This window comes from Choloepus didactylus, chromosome 5 (assembly GCF_015220235.1).
Source record: "Choloepus didactylus isolate mChoDid1 chromosome 5, mChoDid1.pri, whole genome shotgun sequence".
NCBI classification, from domain to species: Eukaryota; Metazoa; Chordata; class Mammalia; order Pilosa; family Megalonychidae; genus Choloepus; species Choloepus didactylus.
The window spans coordinates 143,247,026-143,268,508 of NC_051311.1; the positions used below are offsets into that span (position 1 = coordinate 143,247,026).

Genomic DNA, 21,483 nt, shown 5'->3' on the forward strand with positions numbered 1-21,483 from the left:
ATAGGCTAGGGATAAAATATGTGTTTCTCAAAAAGAGCTAATTGAAAGAAACTGGCATGATTAGTCACAACCTGTTTATGGAGTATTGGTATCCTCCTTCAAATTAGTGTTGAAAATCAAAGTTATTTGCTTTGGGAATGGTGATTTTATTGCTCTTTTATTCTTTGTATTCATTTAAAAGATTTGTATTCTCTGGGGACTAGAGTTTTCCAAACTACATTCTCTTCTGCGTCACCTCACTTCCCTTCTCTGTCTCTCATTTCTTCAGTCTCTTATGATATTTGTAGACTGACAATTTGTATATTTTTCCTGGCTTGGTTTAAATTGAGAAGCATGGGAAGTTAATGTTTTTGTTCTCTTGAATATGTTTTTTGAGGTTCCAAACTGAACTTTTATTGTAACAGGAGAAGCACAAACATTTTTTATTTTAAGTAAAACCATTGGTGTCAGCAGATAAAAGTGTTAACTGAACTTGACATCCTTCGCCCCAACTGCCCCTCCCCAAAGATCTTTTATTTTCTTTTATACTCTGTGTGCTTCTAAAAATGATTTGATGCAAACTAGAGGATACCTTGTAAAGTTAGTCTCCTGGATACAACAAAAAGGAGGGAACCATCTATGTGGACAGTGCTGAAACTATCCTTAATGGTCAGAGGCTACTGTGCTGACTTCTTTTTGGTGGGTGATGTATCATGAAATGCATGCTTAATATGGAGAAGCAGCAGGGTCCTGTGACTTGAAGTTAGCCCATCTTATCATCCTCTGGTAAAGGGAAAGCATCACATGGCATCTCACATTCCTTTCTGAAGGGCTTCACTTTCTGAGTAAATTGTTACGTATATGTGAGCTTAAGCCATACTAATTATGATCTCTTAAATATTCCGTTCCAAATTTTGTATTCTTCTTAATAAACATTTACTAAGTATCTGACATATTTGTAGAATTTTAATGGTTGACATCAGAGGGGCAAAAGAAGTGTGGCTCTTTATTTTTGACAGACTTATGATCTAATTTGATTATTTAACACAATGAACCTTTTACCTTACTCTGTAGTGGCTTTGATTTCATTTAATATCATTAGATTGCTCAGCAGTTTTCTAAAATTGCACTGAAAACTGTTTTCTAGGTGACCTTTGATTTTCCAGAGAATTTTTGTCTTTAAATTAGATCTTGTTTAAACAATATCCATGAATATCCATTTATTTTCTAACTGATGAAACTTTATATTAACTTTAGCTATATGTAGTTTATAATTATAGAGATACACTTACTATATTTAGTCTATGTGTCCTAGGGCAAAAACATATGAAGCAATTCTAATCTTATTTCAATGATGCTTTACTAGAAAAAAAAGTCAGAATTTTAGATTCTCAGATTATTACTTTTATTCCAAGGAATTATCTAAGGAAGATTAATTACCTTTTGTGTTCCATAGCTATACTTTCACATTTTAAAGGGCTGTTGTGGTTTACTGATGCTGCTGTTATACAAAATACCAGAAATGGATTGGCTTTTATAAAGGGGGTCTATTTGGTTACAGAGTTACAGTCTTAAGGCCATAAATGTCCAAGGTAAGGCATTAACAATACCTTCACTGGAGAAAGGCCACTGGCATCCGGAAAACCTTTGTTAGCTGGGAAGGCATGTGGCTGGTGTCTGCTTGCTCCCTGGTGGCGTTTCAAAATGGTGTTCTCCAAAATGTCTGCGTCAGCTTCCAGTGGCCATCTTCAAAATGTCTGTCTCAGCTGCAGCTCTGAGGTTCTTCTGTTTGTGAGCCCCTTTATAAGATTTGAGTGAACTAACTAATCAAGGCTCATGCTGAATGGGCAGGGCCACACCTCCATGGAAACATTCAGTCAGAGATCACACCCTAACCAAAGGTGTCACTGATAGTTGGGTGGGTCACATCTCCATGGAAGCAACCTGATCCCAGTATCCCACGAGACTGGATTAAAAGATCATGGCTTTTTCTTGGGGGACATAATATATCCAAACTGGCACAAGGACTATAACTTGAAAATTTAAAATTTAACAGTGCATTTAGAGTTTTTAAAGAACACAGATCCTAGGGTCATTTCATGCCAAGTTTGTGTAAATATTGACTGCTGATTCCTAGGCTTACTGTCTTGAGTTCCTGATGCTGCTGCTTTTTGCCTTTCAGGCAAAACTGCATTCCTTATTCAGAGGGATTGCTCTGATTTTAGGTGCAATGTGAAATTTATAATTTCTAATCGGACAAGCCAGTTGCTTCTTAGACCTTCTTTTTTCTGCTTTCCTGAGGCTAGAACTCTCCTAACGGTAATGCTGTGAGTTATTTGGATGCCAACCCCACCCCCATGATTATCCACGGTTTTTCTGGACCTCACTGATTTTACTACCATTTAGGTTCCAGAGACTCTTGATCTCCTATAAGGGTTAGCTGGCAAATTTGAATCTTTCTCTTTGTTTTTTATTCTGTTGGTTTGGAAAGTCTGTTGTTACCATTTTCAAGGCATCATCCCCTGTCAGTTTTTCCCTTTTCAACCTTTCACCTTTCAAAGGAGGAAGCAGAGGCCAGGCTGAGAAAGGTGGAGTTGGGAATGGCATATTCCTGATGCTCCTTTCTTTTGGGAAGTTTCTCACTGGTGTACCATGCATAGTACAGTCTTTCCTGGGATCAGGATCAAGTTCCCTCAAAGGTTGTTAAAACAGTGAACTGAAGGACCACTGGGCACCAGGGTACACAGTGCCTGACTAAAGACCAGGTCTAAAGACCTGGTTTGAATACTGTGTCCTTTACCAGCTGTGTGATTTTGGGGAAATGTATTAATTTTCTTTGAAATTAAGTTGTCTCAGTGTATATTGGTAAATCCTTTTCAACAAACAAAACAAGTCACAAACAAAAACAAATAAGTTCTCATATAAAATATATACAAACATACATGTAAACATATGTATTTAGGTTATTTTAATGATCTGGTATTATCTTCAGTTTGGGGACTATTTCATTTGCTGTATGATATTTTAAAATTTTCTTTAACTTTAGCATTTTTGAATGAATGAATGAAAAAGATGCTTCTTTATGGAAAATGTGGGTTTATGAATCCTTTTTCTTTCTAACACTCCTTTTAATCATAATGTTCTTGTCTGATCCCTGGAATATAGCTCCAACTATAAGTATTCTAGCAAGTCTAACACAAGAGAGTAAGGTAGAGGTAAAGAATCTTTTCTCATTTGGAAAGAACTACAAAGTGATCCTAGCAATATGATTGATTAAATGCAGAAAGAGTATTTTTCTTTGTTTTGAAGGAAACTCCTCTTGGCAGACTTCAAATAAAAAATTGTATTTACTCATGGAGGGAAGCATAGAAGATATCTCTATTTAATTAGAATATAATATACTAGGGACTTGAAGTATTTTGAAAGTTAGGACAGGAATTTGAATTGCTTGAAATTTTGGGGGGAATTTTCTCCTTAGATACATTTTTTTTTTTTTTTTTTTTTTTTGGCTCTTATGAAGTGGGTTTATTTGGTTACAAATTTACAGTCTTAAGGCCATAAAAGTGTCCAAGTTAAGGGGTCAACAATAGAGTACGTTCACAGAAGAATGGCCGATGGTATCAGGAACACCTCTGTTGTCTGGGAAGGCACACGGCTGGCATCTTCTTCCTTTGCTCCCAGGTTGTGTTTCAAATGGCTTTCTCCCAGGATGTTTCTCTCTAGGCATCTGGGGGTAGTCTCTTAGTTTCTCCCAGGCAAACTCTGGAGTAGTGAAAGACTACTTTCGATGGCCGTCTTCAAAATGTCTCCCTTGGCTGCTCCTTCTGTCTGTAAGCTCTTTTTTTTTTTAAAATTTATTTTATTATTTATTATTTTTTTATTTTGAAATAAATTCAAAGTTATAGGAACAGTTGCAAAAACAATACTAACCCCATAACAGAATTCCATCATACCCTGACCCCCCTTCGCTGATAGCTCAATCCACCAACTTTAATGTGCTGTCACATCGCTATTTCTTTCCTTCCCTCCCTCCATCCCTCTCTATCATCCATCATCTGTTGCTCTGTCTTCTAAACGTATGAGAGCTAGCTGCACACATCCTTGAACATACACTATAATTCATGTATCTATTTCCCATGAACAAGAACATTCTTTTATGCAATCCCATTAAGTGCAGCTAAGAAGTACAAGAGATTCAACAATGATATGAAGCTTACATTTTATATTTCCTTTTCCTTGTGTCTCAGCTGTGTCCCTTTGAGCCACCTGTCCTCTATCCTCCAATCCCATCCAAGTTCATCCTTGGCATTCAATTGTCATCTATTTAGACTGTCTTTTTTTTTTTTTTTTTTTTTTTTTCAATTGTGGAGACATATATACAGCCTGAATCTTCCCATTCCATCCCCTCCCTAGCTTTCCATTAGTGGGATTAATCACATTTAGAATGTTGTAATGCTCTTTCCCAACATCCATTACTAGAAATTTCCCTTCACCTCAAACAGCAACCCTACACTCATTACTTAACTCCCCATTGCCCTTGCCCCCATTTCTCTTAACCCAAACTCTACTTTTCATCTCTATAGTTATATTCTCTGATAATTTCTTTGTGTTTACTGTGGGGCTTAAAATTAACCTCTTAAATCCATATCAATCTTGTTTTTCTTTGATACCACCTTCACTTCAATAGGACACATAAACTATGTTCCTATACTCCTCCATCCCCCCACCTTTATATAGTTGTCTAAAATTACATATTTTACATTGAGTTCAAAACCACTGATTTGTCATTAGAGTTTGTATATTTTATATCATGTAGGAAGTAAATAGCGGAGTTACAGTTCAAAAATTGTTGACTTCTATTTGTATTCCATTGTGGTTGGAGAATGTGCTTTGAGTATATTCAATCTTCTTAGATACTTTGAATCATTTCTTTGCTCTGTTAGTGTTTATAAATGCAAGGGATCTAACCTTATTTATTTCAGAACTGAAATTGGAGGGTTTTGTTATTATTTAAATAATTAAGCTTTACTCAGACATAATCTGTCTCATGGAAATAGATAAAAAATGTCAACAGAGTAGTATTTCACCTAATGGTGCAATCTAACTGAGATGTAAATTGCGTTAACTAAGCTGGCATTTTGTGTCGTTAGTATGCTAGTTGTTCAAAATACATAATGTTTTAGTACTTAGTCATTTTAAATTTCACTGAAATTGAATTACTTTGAATTGTTGTAGAGGATGAGAAGAAATTAATGTTCTGTTTTTTTTTTAACATAAAAAAATACAAAGCAATTCTTTTGTCCCCCTTAGGAACTTTGGGTAATGTGGAACATGGGAATCAATATCAGATAAAATTGATGTATGAACATAATCTTCAGAGAACAGCCTGCAATATGACTTATGGATCATTTGGTGGCGTGAAAGGTAATTTGCATTTAATCATGACTGTGCTATTTATTGCAAGTGCCAGATTTAGAATGTTTGGCCCTATAAAAATGGATTATTTTGTGGTATGAATATCATAGAGTGTTAAAATAGTATTCTGTTGAAACCTTTGTATTCAAATACCCAGGCAAAATAATTAAAAAAAGAGAAAATTAAAAAAAAAAAAAAAAAGAAAACTTTAAACATTGAATATGTTTGGATTTCATATAACCAGCACTTTTATATAGTCTACAGAGAGAGACATTTCTAAATCTCTCATCTTCTACAAATTTTGCCTTTTATACATGAAATCAAACTTCTTTTGTGGTGGAACTGTGTGCCTACCTCTCTCAGTGGAAGAGGGAGTGATCTGGTATACCAGTTACAGGCAGAGTGAGACTGAAACAACTCCTCACCTCACCCACCTTAGGCCACTGCTGGGTTGTTTCCACCCAAGAAAACCTGGCTGAGGGGGTGAGTGAGAGCTGCAGTGCAGACTTGCTCTTGTTCATCAAGCCATGTGCCTGGGCCCTCTTACTTCGCCATGTCAGCAGGTGTTGTGTTGAGAACAGGAAGCCAGGTGATGACTCTTACCCGAGTGATTGAGTTGCGTAGCACCTGCAGAAAATATAATTAAGGACTTTATACTATTTTAGCTCTTTTTGGGCTCATGTTTTTATGAGTTTTTTGTTCTTAAAAATGATGACTTTATATTTAAAAAGTGCCATTGAAGAAACAGGAGGGCATTCTGACATGTTTTACTCTCCTGTGGTTTAGAAGCAGAAAATTTCACAATTTGAAACTGAGAAATATATGAATAGCAGAAGGAATCATTCCATTTTGTGGATTTGAAATAGTTATGTAATGTCATTGAATTATCTACAAGAAAGCATGACAAAATAGTGGGGTGGCCAATTTTACTAATTTAGTTTTACTAAATTTTACTAAGTTTTACTAACTTAGCCATATGGAGAGGTTGGTAGGGGTATGGGGAATTATTGCTAATGGATACAAGGTTTCTGTTTGGGATGATGAAAATGTTCTAAAATTAGATTATGGTGATGGTTGTACAGCTCCGTAAATATATTAGAAACTCTGAAACTATATTAGAAACTTGAAAGGCATGAATTTTATGGTATGTAAGTTATGCCTCAATTAAGCTGTTAAAAAAATTAGCCATATGATAAAATCTGATGCTGTAGAGGTGGCAGCACAGTCAGTGCCATCACCCATTGCTTGCAGCTATGTAAAATGCAGGTTGGCTATTAAGAGTCATAAAAATTAGAAGTGATCTAAATGAGTAATAGAGAAGAATGATTAAGTTTTGATGCATTGATTCAGTAGGTTATTAAGAGGCTATTAAAATTGTTTTGTTTGCTGAAATGAACATCTTTGTACATAAATCATTTTCCACTTAGCTGAATATTTCCTTAGGATACAGTCTAGAAGTCAGAATGTTACAAATATATATTTTTTCCAATGTGAGGGTATCTCCCCTTTCCCCCCAATTACAGTATACAGATAATTTGTAAAAAGTACAGATCTTAGGTAGAAGAAAGTAAAAGCACCCCAAGATATGGCATTTCCATAGAAATCCAGTTTTCTAAGCCCAATGTCTCTAGTGTGTATCCAGTGTGCACCTTTCCAGGAGTGAGCAGGTCATTCTTTTAGTTTGAAAACTTTGCTAGAGATGATATGAGTTTAAAAAAGAAAGCTAAAAAATCCTTGTCTTTTCAACCTTCCTCTTTCTGTATGTCAGAATGACTTCTTGTGGAATTATTAAGTTAGATAATCATGTCAGCGAACTTTAAGAAAGGAATTGAACTAAAAGAAAACCTAGCACAATTTTAAACAAATATGTTTAGAATACTGGAAGGCAGCGAGTTCATTTTCTATGTGCATCTGAAAGAACTACCACTAGATGGCAGCCCTCCACAACCTTAGGCCTTTGGCCTGCCTTTGTATAAGGTATGGGGAAAAAAATCACTGATGGAGGAATTTTAACCCCAAAATAATGCTTTGCCTTTTACTAAAAATAAATGTAACTTATTCTTCAAGTTGGAGGAAAAAAAATCTTGGAGTGCTTTTTTTTTTCTTTTTTAATTGTCTAACTATAGCTAACATCTCATAGAATATGATATAAAAATGCTTTCTAGTTGTGCTTCTTAAACTTTAATTTGCATTCGAATCACCAGGGGATCATGTTAGAAATGCAGGTTCTGATTCAGTAAATCTGGGTTGGGCCTGAGATTCTGAATTTTTGGTAATCTCCCACCTAATGCCAAGTATCAAAGATGTATTGGGCATTTTTGTTAGAGAGGGTGAGGGGAGATGTGTTTGAGGTTAAAAAAATGTAGTTTCTTTGATTAAAATCTAAGTTGCCTTTTTTTAAAGGAACAGTTGTGACTGTGAGTTTTTATAAGCATGTTAATTTATATTTACTTTTTATACTATTGACTAATTAATGCTTGCAGAATTTAATGAGTGGCATAAGTGTGGACAATCAAGTTACAATTTGGAAACATCCTAAATCAGTTTTGAAAAGGTGGATTTGAATTGGTTTAAAATATGTTAGTAAAATTGGTGGAATTTATTTGATTTGGTAATTTGAACTCTACTTGTTTTTGCAAAAAGAACAAATGACATTTCCAGACTTTTTTTTTATTGAAGAAGTTGTGGGTTTATAAAACAATCATGCATAAAATGCAAGATTCCCATACACTACTCCACCTCCAGCATGTTACATTGGTGTAGAACATTTGTTACAGCTGATAGCATTTTAAAAATAATTGCACTATTTTTTTAACAGTAGTTAACCTTTGTTACAATTTATGAATGATTATTAAAGTCATACTGTTATCTATCATCCATAATTTACAGTAGGTGTATTTTTTCTCATATGCTACCCTATTATTAACATCTTGTGTTAGTATTGTACGTTTGTTATAATTTACGAAAGAACATTCTTATGCTTGTGCTATTAACTATAGTCCACAGCCTTCAACAGGGTTCATTGTGTTGTGTAGTCTGTTTTATCTTTTAATTTTTATTCTATGTACATCCTAAAGTTTCTCCTTTGAGCTATTCATTTCTATAGTTCAGTGCTGTTGATTATACTCATAATAAGGCACTACTGTCACCATAATCCATTTCCACACTTTTACCATCAACATAAATAAAATTCTGTACAAGTTAAGCATCAAGTCCCCTTTCTTTAACCTCAGTCTATCTCCTGTAACCAATATTCTAGATTCTAACTTTTTGAGTTTGTTTATTGTAATTAGTTCATAACTGTGAGATCATACATATTTGTCCTTTTGTGTCTGACTTATTTCAGTCAACATAATGTCTGTGCTGTCACATGCATTAGGACTTCACTCCTTCTTACAGCTGAATAATATACCATTGTATGTATATACCACATTTTATCATTCATTGGTTGATGGATACTTGGATTGCTTTCATCTTTTGGCAATTGTGAATAATGGTGCTATGAATATCAGTGTGCAAATGTCTGTTCACATCCCTGCTTTCATTTCTTCTGGGTATATACCTAGTAGCAGGATTACTGGATCATATGGCAGTTCTATACTTTGCTTCCTGAGGAACCACCAAACTGTCTTCCACAGCGGCTGCACCATTTTACATTCCCACCAGTGGTGAATGAGTGTTCCTATTTCTCCACATCCTCTCCACTTGTAGTTTCCTGTTTTTTTGTTTTGTTTTGTTTTGTTTTTGATTTCCTCTTCAGATTGCTCATTACTAGTGCTTAGAAACACTACTGATTTTTGCTTGTTGATCTCGTATCCCGCCGCTTTGCTGAACTCATTTATTAGCTTTAGTATCTTCATTTTAGATTATTTATTTTTCTTGCCTAATTGCTCTGGCCAGAACTTCCAGCACAGTATTGAATAACATTGGTGATAGTGGACATCCTTGATTTGTTCCACATTTTAGAGGGAAAGCTTTCAGTCTTTGATCATTGAGTATGATATTAGCTGTGGGTTTTTAATATATGCCCTTTTACATGTTGAGGAAGTTTCCGTCTATTCCTATTTTATGAAGTGTTTATCAAAAAAGGATGTTGGATTTTGTCAAATGCCTTTTCTGTACCAATTGAGATGATCATGTGGTTTTCTGCCTTCAATTTGTTAATGTGATGTATTACATTAATTGATTTTCTTGTGTTGAACCACCTTCCGTACTTGGGATAAAACGGACTTGATCAAGGTGTATAATTCTTTTAATGTGCTGTTGGATTTGATTTGCAAATATTTTGTTGAGGATTTTACATCTATATTCATTATAGAAATTGGTCTGTAATTTTCTTTTCTTGTACTATCTTTATCTGGCTTTGGTTTAAGGGTGATGTTCACCTCATAGAATGAGTTAGGTAATGTTCCTTCCTCTTCAATTTTTTGGAAGAGTTTGAGTAGGAGTTGTATTAATTCTTCTTGGAATGAGTAGGGAGTTATTGCTTAATAGATACAGAGTTTCTGTTTGGGTCATGAAAAAATCTTAGTAATGGATTGTGGTGTTGGTAGCACAACATTATGAATGTAATTAATAACACTGAAGTGACATGTAAACATGGTTCAAGTGGGAAACTTTGGTTATATATGTCACCATAATAAAAAAATTAAAAAAATTTCTTGCAATTATTGGTGGAATTACCCTGTGAAGCCATCTTTGTTGAGAGGTTTTCGATGACTGATTCTATCTCTGTACTTGTAATTGGGCTGTTGAGGTCTTTAATTTCTTCTCAAGTCAGTGTAGATTGTTCCTGTAATTCTATGAATTTGTCCATTTCATCCAGATTATCTAATTTGATTGTGTACAATTATCCAGAGTCTCCCCTTATAATCCTTTTTATTTCTGTGTGGTTAATAGTAATGTCCCCCCTCTCATTTCTGATTTTATTTTTTGTGTCTTTTCTTTTTTCTTTGTCAGTCTAGTAAGGGTTTGTGAATGTTATTGATCTTCTCAAAGAACCAACTTTTGGTTTTGTTAATTCTCTCTCTCTGGCTCTTTTGTTCTCAGTTTCATTTATTTCTGCTTTCGTATTTGTTATTTCTTTTCTCCTTGCTTTGGGATTAGTTTGCTGTTCTTTTTCTAGCTCCTTTCAGTGTGCAGTTTGGTCTTTGATTTTAGCTCTTATTTTTTAATGTAAGCATGAAGGGCTATAAATTTCCCTTTCAGCACTGCCTTCACAGCATCTGTTAAGTTGTGATAATGTTGTGTTCTCGTTTTCATTCATCTCAAGATATTTACTGATTTCCCTTGCAATTTCTTCTTTGACCCACTGATTGTTTAAGAATGTATTGTTTAACTTCCATGTAATCGTGAATTTCCTAGTTCTCTCCATGTTGTTGATTTCCAGATTCTTTCCATTATGGTCAGAGAAGGTGTTTTGTATAATTTCAATCTTTTAAATTTATTGAGACTTGTTTTGTGACCTAATATGTGGTCTATCCTGGAGAATGATCCATGAGCACTTGAGAAGAATATATATCCTGCTGTTTGGGGCTGTGATGTTCTAGGTGTAGTTCATTTATCATATTATTCAAGATCTCTATTTCCTTTTTGATCCTCTGTCTAGATGTTCTATCTGTTGATGACAATGGTGTATAATAGTCTTCAATTATTATTATTGTTTGCATCATGTATTTTGGGGCATGATGGTGTGGTGCATAGATATTTACAATTGTTATTTCTTCTTGGTAGATTGACCCTTCTATTAATGTGTAGAGTCCTTCTTTGTCTCTTTTAACTGTTTTGCATTTTAAGTCTATTTTGTTTGATATTAGTATAGCTAATATAATAGCTACCCTAGCTCTTTTTTGGTTACTGTTTCCATCCTTTCAACCTATTTGTGTCTTTGAATCTAAGGCAAGTCTCTTGTAAACAACATATGGTTGGATCATGCTTTTTATCCATTCTGCCAATCTGTGTCTTTTGATTGGGGAGTTTAATCCATTAACATTTAATAAGTTCTGTAAAGCAGTACTTATTTCAGCTATTTTGTCCTTTGCTTTTCATGTGCCATATGTTTCTTTTATTGGTCTTTCTTTTTACCCTTTTAGTTATCCTCACTGATAATCTTCATTTCTTTACACTACACCAAGCCACTCTCTCCTGTCTTTCTTTTCATCATGCAGGACTCTTTAGTATTTCTTGTAAAGCAGGTCTCTTGTTGATGAACTCTTTCAGTTTCTGTTCATCTGTGAATATTTGAAACTCTCCCTTGTTTTTGAAGGACTGTTTTGCTGGAGAAGAAATTTTTGACAAGCAATTATTTCTCTTTCAGTGCCTTAAATATATCTTACCACTTTTTTCTTGCCTCCATGGTTTCTCATGGGAAATAGACACTTAGTCTTATTGAGTGTCCCTTGTATGTGACAAATAGCCTTTCTCTTGATACTTTCAGAATTCTCTCTTCATCTTTGGCATTTGGCATTCTGATTAATAGTACTATTCGTAGGTCTGTTAGGATTTATTCTGTTTGGAGTACATTGCAATTGTTGGATATGTATAGTCAAAGTCTTTCATAAGAGTTGGGAAATTTTTGGCCATTATTTCCTCACATATTCTTTCTGCCTCTTTTCCTTTCTCTTCTCCTTCTGGGATAGCCATGACCTGTATGTTTGTGTACTTTGTGCTGTCATTCAGACCCCTGAGACACTGCTCACTTTTTTCCATTCTTTTCTCTGTCTGTTCTTCTGTCTGTAAGATTTTGATTGTCCTGTCTTCTAGTTCATTGATTCTTTCTTCTGCCTTTTCAAATCTGTTGTTGTATGCCTCTAGTATATTTTAAATCTCTTCTATTGTGCCTTTCATCCCCATAAGTTCTGTTAGTTTCTTTTTATACTTTCAAATTCTTCTTTTCACACACTGTCTTCTTAATATCCTTCATCTCTTTAGCCATATTTTCCTTCCTGTCCTTGAATCAACATAGATTTGTTTGAACAGCTTTGATTAGTTGTTCCAAGTTCTGTGTCTCCTCTGAATATATTTATTCCCTTGACTAGGCTATGTCTTCTTGTTTCTTAGTATGGCTTGTACTTTTGTCTGATGTCTAGACATCTGATTATCTTGAAGACTTGACTCTGATGGTCAGTTTCTCTTGTGCGTGGTTTTATTGCTGATTGGCTTTGTGTTAAGGCTCTTCTTTGATGATTAGTCCACTTTATTCTATACCTTTAGAATGTCTCATATTTAGCTGATCAGATTTTTTGAGCTCTTCATCTGATTCTTGCCCTGGATTTGTGGTGTGATTTTAAAGATTGCACATTTTGTGCAATAGTTTCATCTCCAGGGGAAAGCTTCCTTTCCTCTTGTCCTTTTCTGGGACTCTTGATCTCTTCTGTTTGTTTTTGTTTTGCATCTATAGTTTTTTATACTCCTTTCATTGAGTTTAGCTGCTTTTGTCTGGAGGGCAAATTCTGGGAGGAGGGTCACCCAGGAGAGGACTTTCCCAAGTCAGTAGTTCCCAGCCAAAACATGGTCAGGGACCCATGAAGGGGGTGTAGACTGATTCCAAAGTGCATCTGGGGAGGTTTCAGGTAGGGTGCCAAAAAGTCTTAGGGTCAGCTCCCCAAATCTGTGCCTTCCTATCCTGCCTAGCCAAAGCAGCCCTTCAGCTAACTGTCCTCTGAAGCCCTGAGAAAGCACTGTCTTTTTTTTTTTTTTTTAATTGTGGAATATAACATATATACATAAAAATGATAACTTCCCAAGTGCAATTAACAATTAGTTTGAGGGCAGATTTCAAAGATTTGTATGGGTTACAGTTCCACAATTTCAGTTACTTCTTTATGGTGAAATATATATGCAAACAGTGATAATCTTCAAAGTTTGATTTAACAAGTAGTTATATGGGAATTTCCAAGAATGTTATGGATTATGTTACCATAGTTTCAGTTATTTCCTTGTTGTGAAATATAACACATATACAAAAAAGGTGATAACTTTCAAATTACAGTTTAACAAGTAGCCATATAGCAAATTTCAAAGAATGATATGGGTTAGTTACACCATTTCAGTTCTTTCCATCTACCTATTCTAATACCCTAACAACTAAGAAAAAGAAAATTATATATAGATTCAGTGTTCATAGTCCTTTGTTAAATTCTATGTTGTCTGTTGCTACCCCTTCCTCTAGTTTAATCACTTTCCCGATCTTCAGTGATGTCAAGTCAGTGAGCACCCTAACTTGTTCATGGGAAGAGGGGATGCAACTGGTTGATGCTCTTGAAGAGGCTGTTGCCTCTGGGTTTTGGGACTTAGCTGGCATAGGAGCTCTCTGGAGGATTTAAGTTTCTGAAGAATAAACTTAGTGAATGAAACTTTTATACAGTATCAGATAGGGACCTGGGTATTTTTTAGGGTTTTTGGGACTACTGTTGAGTTGGGCTTATCAGACTGTGGCCATTTGGCATGTCTAGCTGAAGCTTGCATGGGAGGAACCTCCAGGGCAGCCTCTCAACTATTTGAAATCTCTTAGCCACTTAAACCTTATTTTGTTGCCTTTCTTTCCCCCCTTTTGTTCAAAAAGGTATTCTCAATGCCTCGATGCCAGGGTCAGGCTCATTCCCAGAATCCATGACCCATGTTGCTAGGGAGACTCACTCACCTGGGGGGTACTGTCCCACATTGGGGGGAGGGTGATGAATTTATTTGCAGAATTGGGATAAGAGAGAAGAAGTCCACATTTGAGCAACAAAAGAGGCTCTCTGGAGATGACTCCTAAGCAAACTATAGGTGGGCTTAGCCTCCCCTTTACCACCTTAAGTTTCACAAGAGTAAGCCTAAAGATCAAGGGCTTGACTTTTAAAGTAGGGGCTTCCTAATTTCACATAGCATATGTTCTGTCCACAGTAATCAATCAATATCTCACATTATCATCACTTAGTTGTATAGTCCTCATCACTCTCCATTTTAAACAATTCTCATGACCCAAAACACCCCATAGCTCTTTTCAGCCCTTAATTGTTTGTCCCTAGTATTTGTATGGTACTAGGAAGGTATTCCTATTAATTATAATCCCTAGTATACAATAGGTAGATTTTTCCCATATACCACTCTGTTATCAACTCTCTGTACCAGTGTCATATCTTAGAAGTATATCATACAAGCATCTAGCTGTATTTGTAGTGCTGATCTGTGGGATACGTGCCCTTAAATAACCCCTTTCAATCCTGTTTGTCCTCAATGCAGCTCTGATACTTATAATCCTATTAACAAACAATCATCACCTCTATCCATTCCCATATTTTTAAATTCACCTTCATTAACATTTCTGAACATATTAGATTATCATTCCCCCGTCACTACCTTCTGTCTATCATCCCTGATATTCTACATTATAAGACACTGATTTTACATTGTTCAAGGAGTTCATAGTAGTGGTAACATACAGTGTCTCTCCTTTTGTGTCTGATTTATTTCATTCAGCATTATGTCTTCAAGGTTCATCATGTTGCCATATGTTTCAGGACCTTGTTCCTTCTTACTGCTGCATAGTATTGCATCAAATGTATATACCACATTTTGTTTATCCACTCATCTGTTGAAGGGTACTTGGATTGTTTCTATCTCTTGGCAATTGTGAACAATGCTGCTTTGAACATCGTTCTATAAATGTCTGTTCGTGTCACTGCTTTCAGATCTTCTGGATATAGACCAAGAAGTGGAATTGGCAGATCTTGGGTAATTTGATAACTAGTTTTATGAGAAATCACCAAACTGTCTTCCACAGCAGCTATACCATTATACATTCCTACCAGCAATGAAAGAGTTCCAATCTTTCCATATCCTCTCCAGCAATTGTTGTTTCTTGTTTGTTTAGTGGTAGCCATTCTTATTGGTGTGAGATGGTATCTCATTGTGGTTTTGATTTGCATTTCCCAAATAGCTAATGAAGACAAACATTTTTTCATGTGTTTTTTAGCCATTTGTATTTCCTCTTTGGAAAAATGCCTCTTCATATCTTTTGCCTATTTTATAATTGGGTTGTTTATACTATTGTTGAGTTGTAAGATTTCATTCTATTTGCAGGATATCAGTCTCTTATCAGATATATGGTTTCCAAATATTTTCTCCCTTTGAGTTGGCTGTCTCTTCACCTTTTTGGCAAAGACTCTTGAGGCACAGAAGCTTTTGGTTTTGAGGAGTTCCCATTTATCAATTTGTTGTTGTTGTTGTTGCTTGTGTTTTGGGTGTAAGGTCTAAGAAGCTATCTCATAATACTAGGTCTTGAAGATGTTTCTCTGTATTTTCTTCTAAGAGTTTTGTTGTGCTGTCTGTTATATTGAGGTCTTTGATCCCCTTTGACTTAGTTTTTGTATAGGGTGTGATTTAGGGGTCCTCTTTCATTCCTTTTCTCCCCAGCTCCATTTGTTGTAGAGACTATTCTGTCTGAGTTTATTAGATTTGGGGGCCTTATTAAAATCAGTCAATCATAAATCTGGGGGTCTTTCTAAACTCTTAATTCTGTGTCTTTAAATCTTCACCCGCTCTGCCACTTTCTGAGCAGGGTTGAAGCAGTAGCTTCTTCTGCCTTCTTCTGGGGTGGGTTGAACACTAGCTCAGAGCCAGGACCTAGTGATCTGAATTTGCTAATCAAAAGCTGTGATCAGTGATCGGCTGTGCACACTCCGGTTCTTGGGGAAGAGGATTTTTATGTCCTCTTCTGTCCCCAGGCAGGGACTAGACCCCATGGTGGCTGACTGTGTGAATGGAGGATTGGCGCTGGCAGCCACCGCACAGAGTAAACAACTTACTGTTCTTTACCTTGATTTATCAGACTCTTCCTTCAGCTCTTCCCTCAATGCTGTATGGTGTTCTTCTGGCCTCTGGAGCCTCAGAACAGTTACTTCCAATAGTTCCTGCCCATTTAATAGTTGTTTCGATGGAAGGACAGTCGTGGAGCTCCCTACTCAGACATCTTCTCTGCCAGATTTTCCTCTGCTTTTATTACATTGCCTTACTACAACTTCTAGTGGTTGTTGACTGGTACTTCACCTAGTTAAGATAAGCTTGCCATTTTCAAAATATTATTTAGAAAAGATGGCATTAATGTATATTTACTGACAAAAGCCAATGGTGGAGTAAAGAAAGAATATTAATGTTTTATGGGCAACAACTACAAATAGCTTTGTAAAATAAGGTACTTTAGGTAGTCTGTGTAATGTATGTGGTTACTGTCAAGATTTTTGAGCTAGAATTTCCTTTACTCATACTCTGTTTTAGAGACACTGTAGTGAGTTACATCCTTAGTCACCCAACATTTGCCCTGTAGGGCTGTGATTGTTTTGTAAAATTTAAAATGTATAGGAATCTTCCAAATATGTGATGGGGCACTGGGAAGAAATTGTGGATTGGTGGGAGGTGCATGAGAACCTTCAGGGACTGAAGCAAGTCTGGTGTGTTAGTCCTCCTTCATATCATCTGGTTTTCTGTCTGTCCATCCATCTATCCACCCAGTGCACATGTACTGCATATCTTCTCAGTGCTCAAGTACCATGCTAGTTTCTTGGAGTAAAAACACAAATAAAAGACAGTTTATGTTTTTGAGCAGCTCACAGTCCACATGGCAATAAAGACTCAGAATTAACTACAATACAATAAGGTGAGACAATGAAGTTGGATATGTACAAAATTCTGCTGCAGCCCTGAGAATAGAGTGGTTGTCCACAGGGTGATTGAATGTATGCTTCTGTGTATGTGTGTGGGGAGGGGAGTGTGTGGGGGTGGAGAAGTACGCTGTCACCTTTTTAATTCTGGCACTTCATTTTTATCCACTTTAATCTGGAGATTATTAATCCCAGTTTCCTATAAATGAACAAGTTTATGATCTTTAGTATAAAGCTTTCATTGCCCAAAGGATACGTCATTCAAATTCCTTCTGGGATAGTTTGTTCCTCTTGAGAAGATTAATTTTCAGACTTAAGACCCCTTTTGTATTACTTTGTTTTAAAATACCTTGCTATTTTTAGGCTGCCAAATTTACTTTTTTACCTATAGCCTACAGCCCTCAGTAAGGCAAAATGATCTACTTTAGCTACCAGCTGGACTTTGATGGAGGATAGAGTACTCTTTGAGAGAACTATATCTGTGTTTGCTGACAACTCCAAATGTAAGGGTTGGGATGGAAGAAGAACTGACATAAGACAGTGAGATATATACATAGATGGAAAGACAGGAAAGCATGGTGTCATAGAAGGGGAGGGAAGAGAGAGTTTCAGGAGTGGTCTGGAGTGCCAGAGGTTAAAAGGAAAAGAAAATATTGGATTTGGCCATTTGGTGGTTATTGGTAATCATAATGAGAGCAAGTTTTTTTAATTCAGTTTTATTGAGATATATTCACATACTGTACAGTCATCCACAGTGTACAATCAGCTATTCACAGTACCATCATATAGTTGTGCATTCATCACCACAATCAATTTTTGAACATTTTCTTTACTCCAAAAAAAATTAAGAATAAATATAAAATTAAAAAAGAATACCCAAAGCATTCTATCTCCCCAATCCCACCCAATTTTTTGTTTAATTTTTGTCATTAATTTTCTACTCATCTGTCCATACACTGGATAAAGGGAGTGTGAGCCACAAGGTTTTCACAATCACATAGTCACACAATGTAAGTTAAATAGGTATACATAGTTATGCAGTTGTCTTCAAGAATCAGCGCTACTGGGTTGCAGTTCGACAGTTTCAGGTATTTCCTTCTAGCTATTCCAATACACTAAAAAGTTAAAAGGGATCTCTATATAGCACATAAGAATGTCCTCCAGAGTGAGCTCTTGACTGCATTTGAAATTTCTCTGCCACTGAAACTTTACTTCACTTCCCCTTTTGGTCAAGATTTCCTCAATCCCATGATTGAGGAAGTTTCATTTCGCTTCCCCTTCTGGTCAAGAAGATTTCTTCAATCCCATGATACTGGGTCAGGGTCATCCCTGGGAGTCATGTCCCGTGTTGCCAGGGAGATTTACACCCCGGGATGATGTCCCATATGGGGGGAGGGTAGTGAGTTCACCTGCTGAGTGGGCTTAGAGAGAGAGAGGCCACATCTGAGCAACAAAGAGGTTCTCTGAGGGAGACTCTTAGGCACAGTTCTAAGTAGGCTTAGCTTCTCCTTTGCAGTAGCAAGCTTCATAAGGGCAGCCCGAAGATTGAGGGCTTGGCCTACTAAATTGGTAGTCCTCAATGTTTGTGAGAATATCAGTTATAACCCAGGTGGGGAAATCCAATTTCCACATTTTCCCCCAGTTCCTCATGGGGGCCTTGCAAATACATTTTTATTCTCTTCCCATATTACTTTGGGATGTATTGGGATTTCACACTAACCTGTACAAACCTACCAGATCTTACTTCCTATTCAAAGTTCCATGTAACTATGGTGTTTGAATAAACTGACCATACAAGTTAAATTATTTAGTGTGCTACAGAAAATAAAGATCCTACACCAAGTAAATATCTCTTCCTTTGGCCTCACACAGAAATTGAAGTTTTAAAACACAGTCAATGTCATCCTTTACCCTTTGGCCTGATTTGCCTTAGTCCTAACCAGATCCACTTCATTCATATCTCTAATTGAAGTCTGAACTCTTTTTCAGCTTATTTTTAACAGTTGCTGTATGAGGTAATACTGATATTTATAGCTGCCAGTCTTCAGCAATGAGTTTTCAGGTGTCACAACGATACCAAAGTTTCCAGAGACCGAACAGGTTATATACGAAGAGGTCAGCATATCAGAATTTGGACATAAGCATTACAACTCAAGAATAGATGTGACTGCTTTAAGAGCTTACATTATAGGGACCATTACAATAAGTGTTCCCCTGCTAACCTGTACACTAAGATTCAGTTCTCAGAGTTCACACATTATAGTTAGTCCATATTCGTGAGGCATTATAATGTTTGTCTTTTCATTTCTGGCATACTTTACTCAAGGTCCATTCACCTAGTTGCATGTCTCACAACTTCATTCCTTCTTGCAGCTGCTCAGTGTTCTATTGTGTGTATACACCACAGTTCACCATTCTGTCCTTCAGTTGATGTACCTTTAGGCTACCTCCATTCATTGTAAATCGTGAATAAACACCAGTGTGCAAATGTCCATTCAAGTCCCTGCTCTCAGTTCTTTCAAGTATATATACGATAATGAGGTTGCAGGACCTTATGGCACCCACATGCTTAGTTTCTTGTGGAAGCATCACACTGACCTCCGGATAGATGCACCATTCTACTTCCCAGTGAATAGGTACATGCCTCTCTCCATGTTTTCTGCAGCACTTGTATCCCTCTGTTTATATTTTTCTCTACAATTTTATAAAGATATATTCACATACCATACAGTCATCCATAGTATACAGTCAGTTGTTCACAGTATCATCATATAGTTGTGCATTCATCACCACAATCAGCACTTGAACATATTCAGTACTCAAAAAAATAAAAATAAAAAAAAGGATAATAAAAAAGATAAAAGAAAAAAATCACAATACAATACAGTATGATATAATACAATAATAAGGTCAGACAACAACATCACTACCAAGAATCCCATTCCCCTCCCTTATGTCCCCCTCTCATAGACATTTAGCTTTGCTATATTGCCTTTGTTACATTTAAAGGAAGCATATTACAATGTTACTGTTAACCGTAGACTCCAGTTTGCATTGATTATATTTTTTCCCCAATACCATCCGTTTTTCAACATCTTGCAATATTGACATTCATTTGTTCTCCCACATGAAAAAACGTTTTTATATTTGTATACTTAGTCACCATCATTGAACATTCTAGGTTTTACTAAGTTATACAGTCCCATCTATCTTTCCTTCTAGTATCTTACATGCCCCTAGCCCTCCTCTTTGATCTTTACTCACAGACATCTTTGTTCAGTGTACTTACAATATTGTGCTACCATCACCCAGTATTGTGCTATCACTTTCTGCATCTATACAATCAATCATGTTGAACATTCTATACTCCTTGAGCATCAAATGCCAGATCTCTACCCTCTTTCTATTTCTTGATAATTTGTGTTCTCAGCTTTAACTCTCAGAGTTTGCTCATTAATGTTAATTCATATTAGTGAGACTGTACAGTATTTGTTCTCTTGTTTCTGGATAACTTTGAGTAAGAGCAGTTTTAACAGAAGGGTAGGAACATTGGTCAAATTTGTGGAATGAGGAATCCATTAAGAGGAAACAGAAATCCTAAAAGAAAGCTGCTTTGTGAAGAGATATGGCTATGAAGGGTAGGAGAAAGCCAAGGCCATAGCTAGAAGGGAATAGTTTTTTAAGGAGGAAGAAGTCTTTGAGGATGAAATCTTGTTCTGATGAACAGAATGCTTTCTAAAATACTTTGCTGAAAAATTAAGTTGGGTGCATTTTTATTTTTAAAATATGCTGTTTGGATTATTATGTATCAGTGTTGTTCCTTAAAATTTTATTTTTCATCACATTATTTGTTCTTTAAAATCATGCTGAATTATTGCCTTCTTTTCATAATGAACTTGTAATTTATGGAAAAATAAGCTCTTTAATACTTCATTAAAGATTATCATCAGAGCCATCTCATTCTTTCTTCAATTTTTATCCTTTCCCAATATTTTTACTTCTTAACTACAATTTTTAAAATTAATTTCCTTGATCCTAAATTTTTGTTTTACATTTTTTTTTTTTTTTTTTGAGCTTTCCTGGTAACAGACAACTCAAGATTTGAAGAAAAGAAATGATTCCATCAAACTCCCAAACCTCCCAATTTCTGCTTATGCCATAATTCCTCTTTTCCGGGTGGATTTGGGAGTGTTTCTGTTTTGTTTCCAGCCTTGCCAATGGTACAACAGTTGTTCTAAGCTACAAGAGGTAATTTACTGGCTAATGTCATTTAGGCCTCCTGTACGATCAGATTTGTTTTCTCTTTTCATCTGTTGCTTCCACTTCCTTGGACAGACAATTTCCTCATGATGGCTCTTGGTACGCTAGAGCTTACTTCTCAGAGTCTAGTCCATTTGAAAGAGTGCCTGCCTTTTCCTAAGTTTACCAGCATAAGTCTTTTTCCAGA

The 21,483-nt window shown here is 36.1% G+C and overlaps 1 protein-coding gene across 5 annotated transcripts in view; it reads left to right on the top strand.

The window, feature by feature from the left end:
• BBS9 (Bardet-Biedl syndrome 9) overlaps positions 1-21,483 on the top strand; it is a 591,615-nt gene that overhangs the window by 53,279 nt on the left and 516,853 nt on the right. For all 5 annotated transcript variants that reach the window (XM_037837046.1, XM_037837048.1, XM_037837049.1 and 2 more), the window contains one exon: positions 5,290-5,403. In XM_037837046.1, the coding sequence (XP_037692974.1) occupies positions 5,290-5,403 (114 nt within the window). The remainder of the gene's footprint in view (positions 1-5,289; positions 5,404-21,483) is intronic.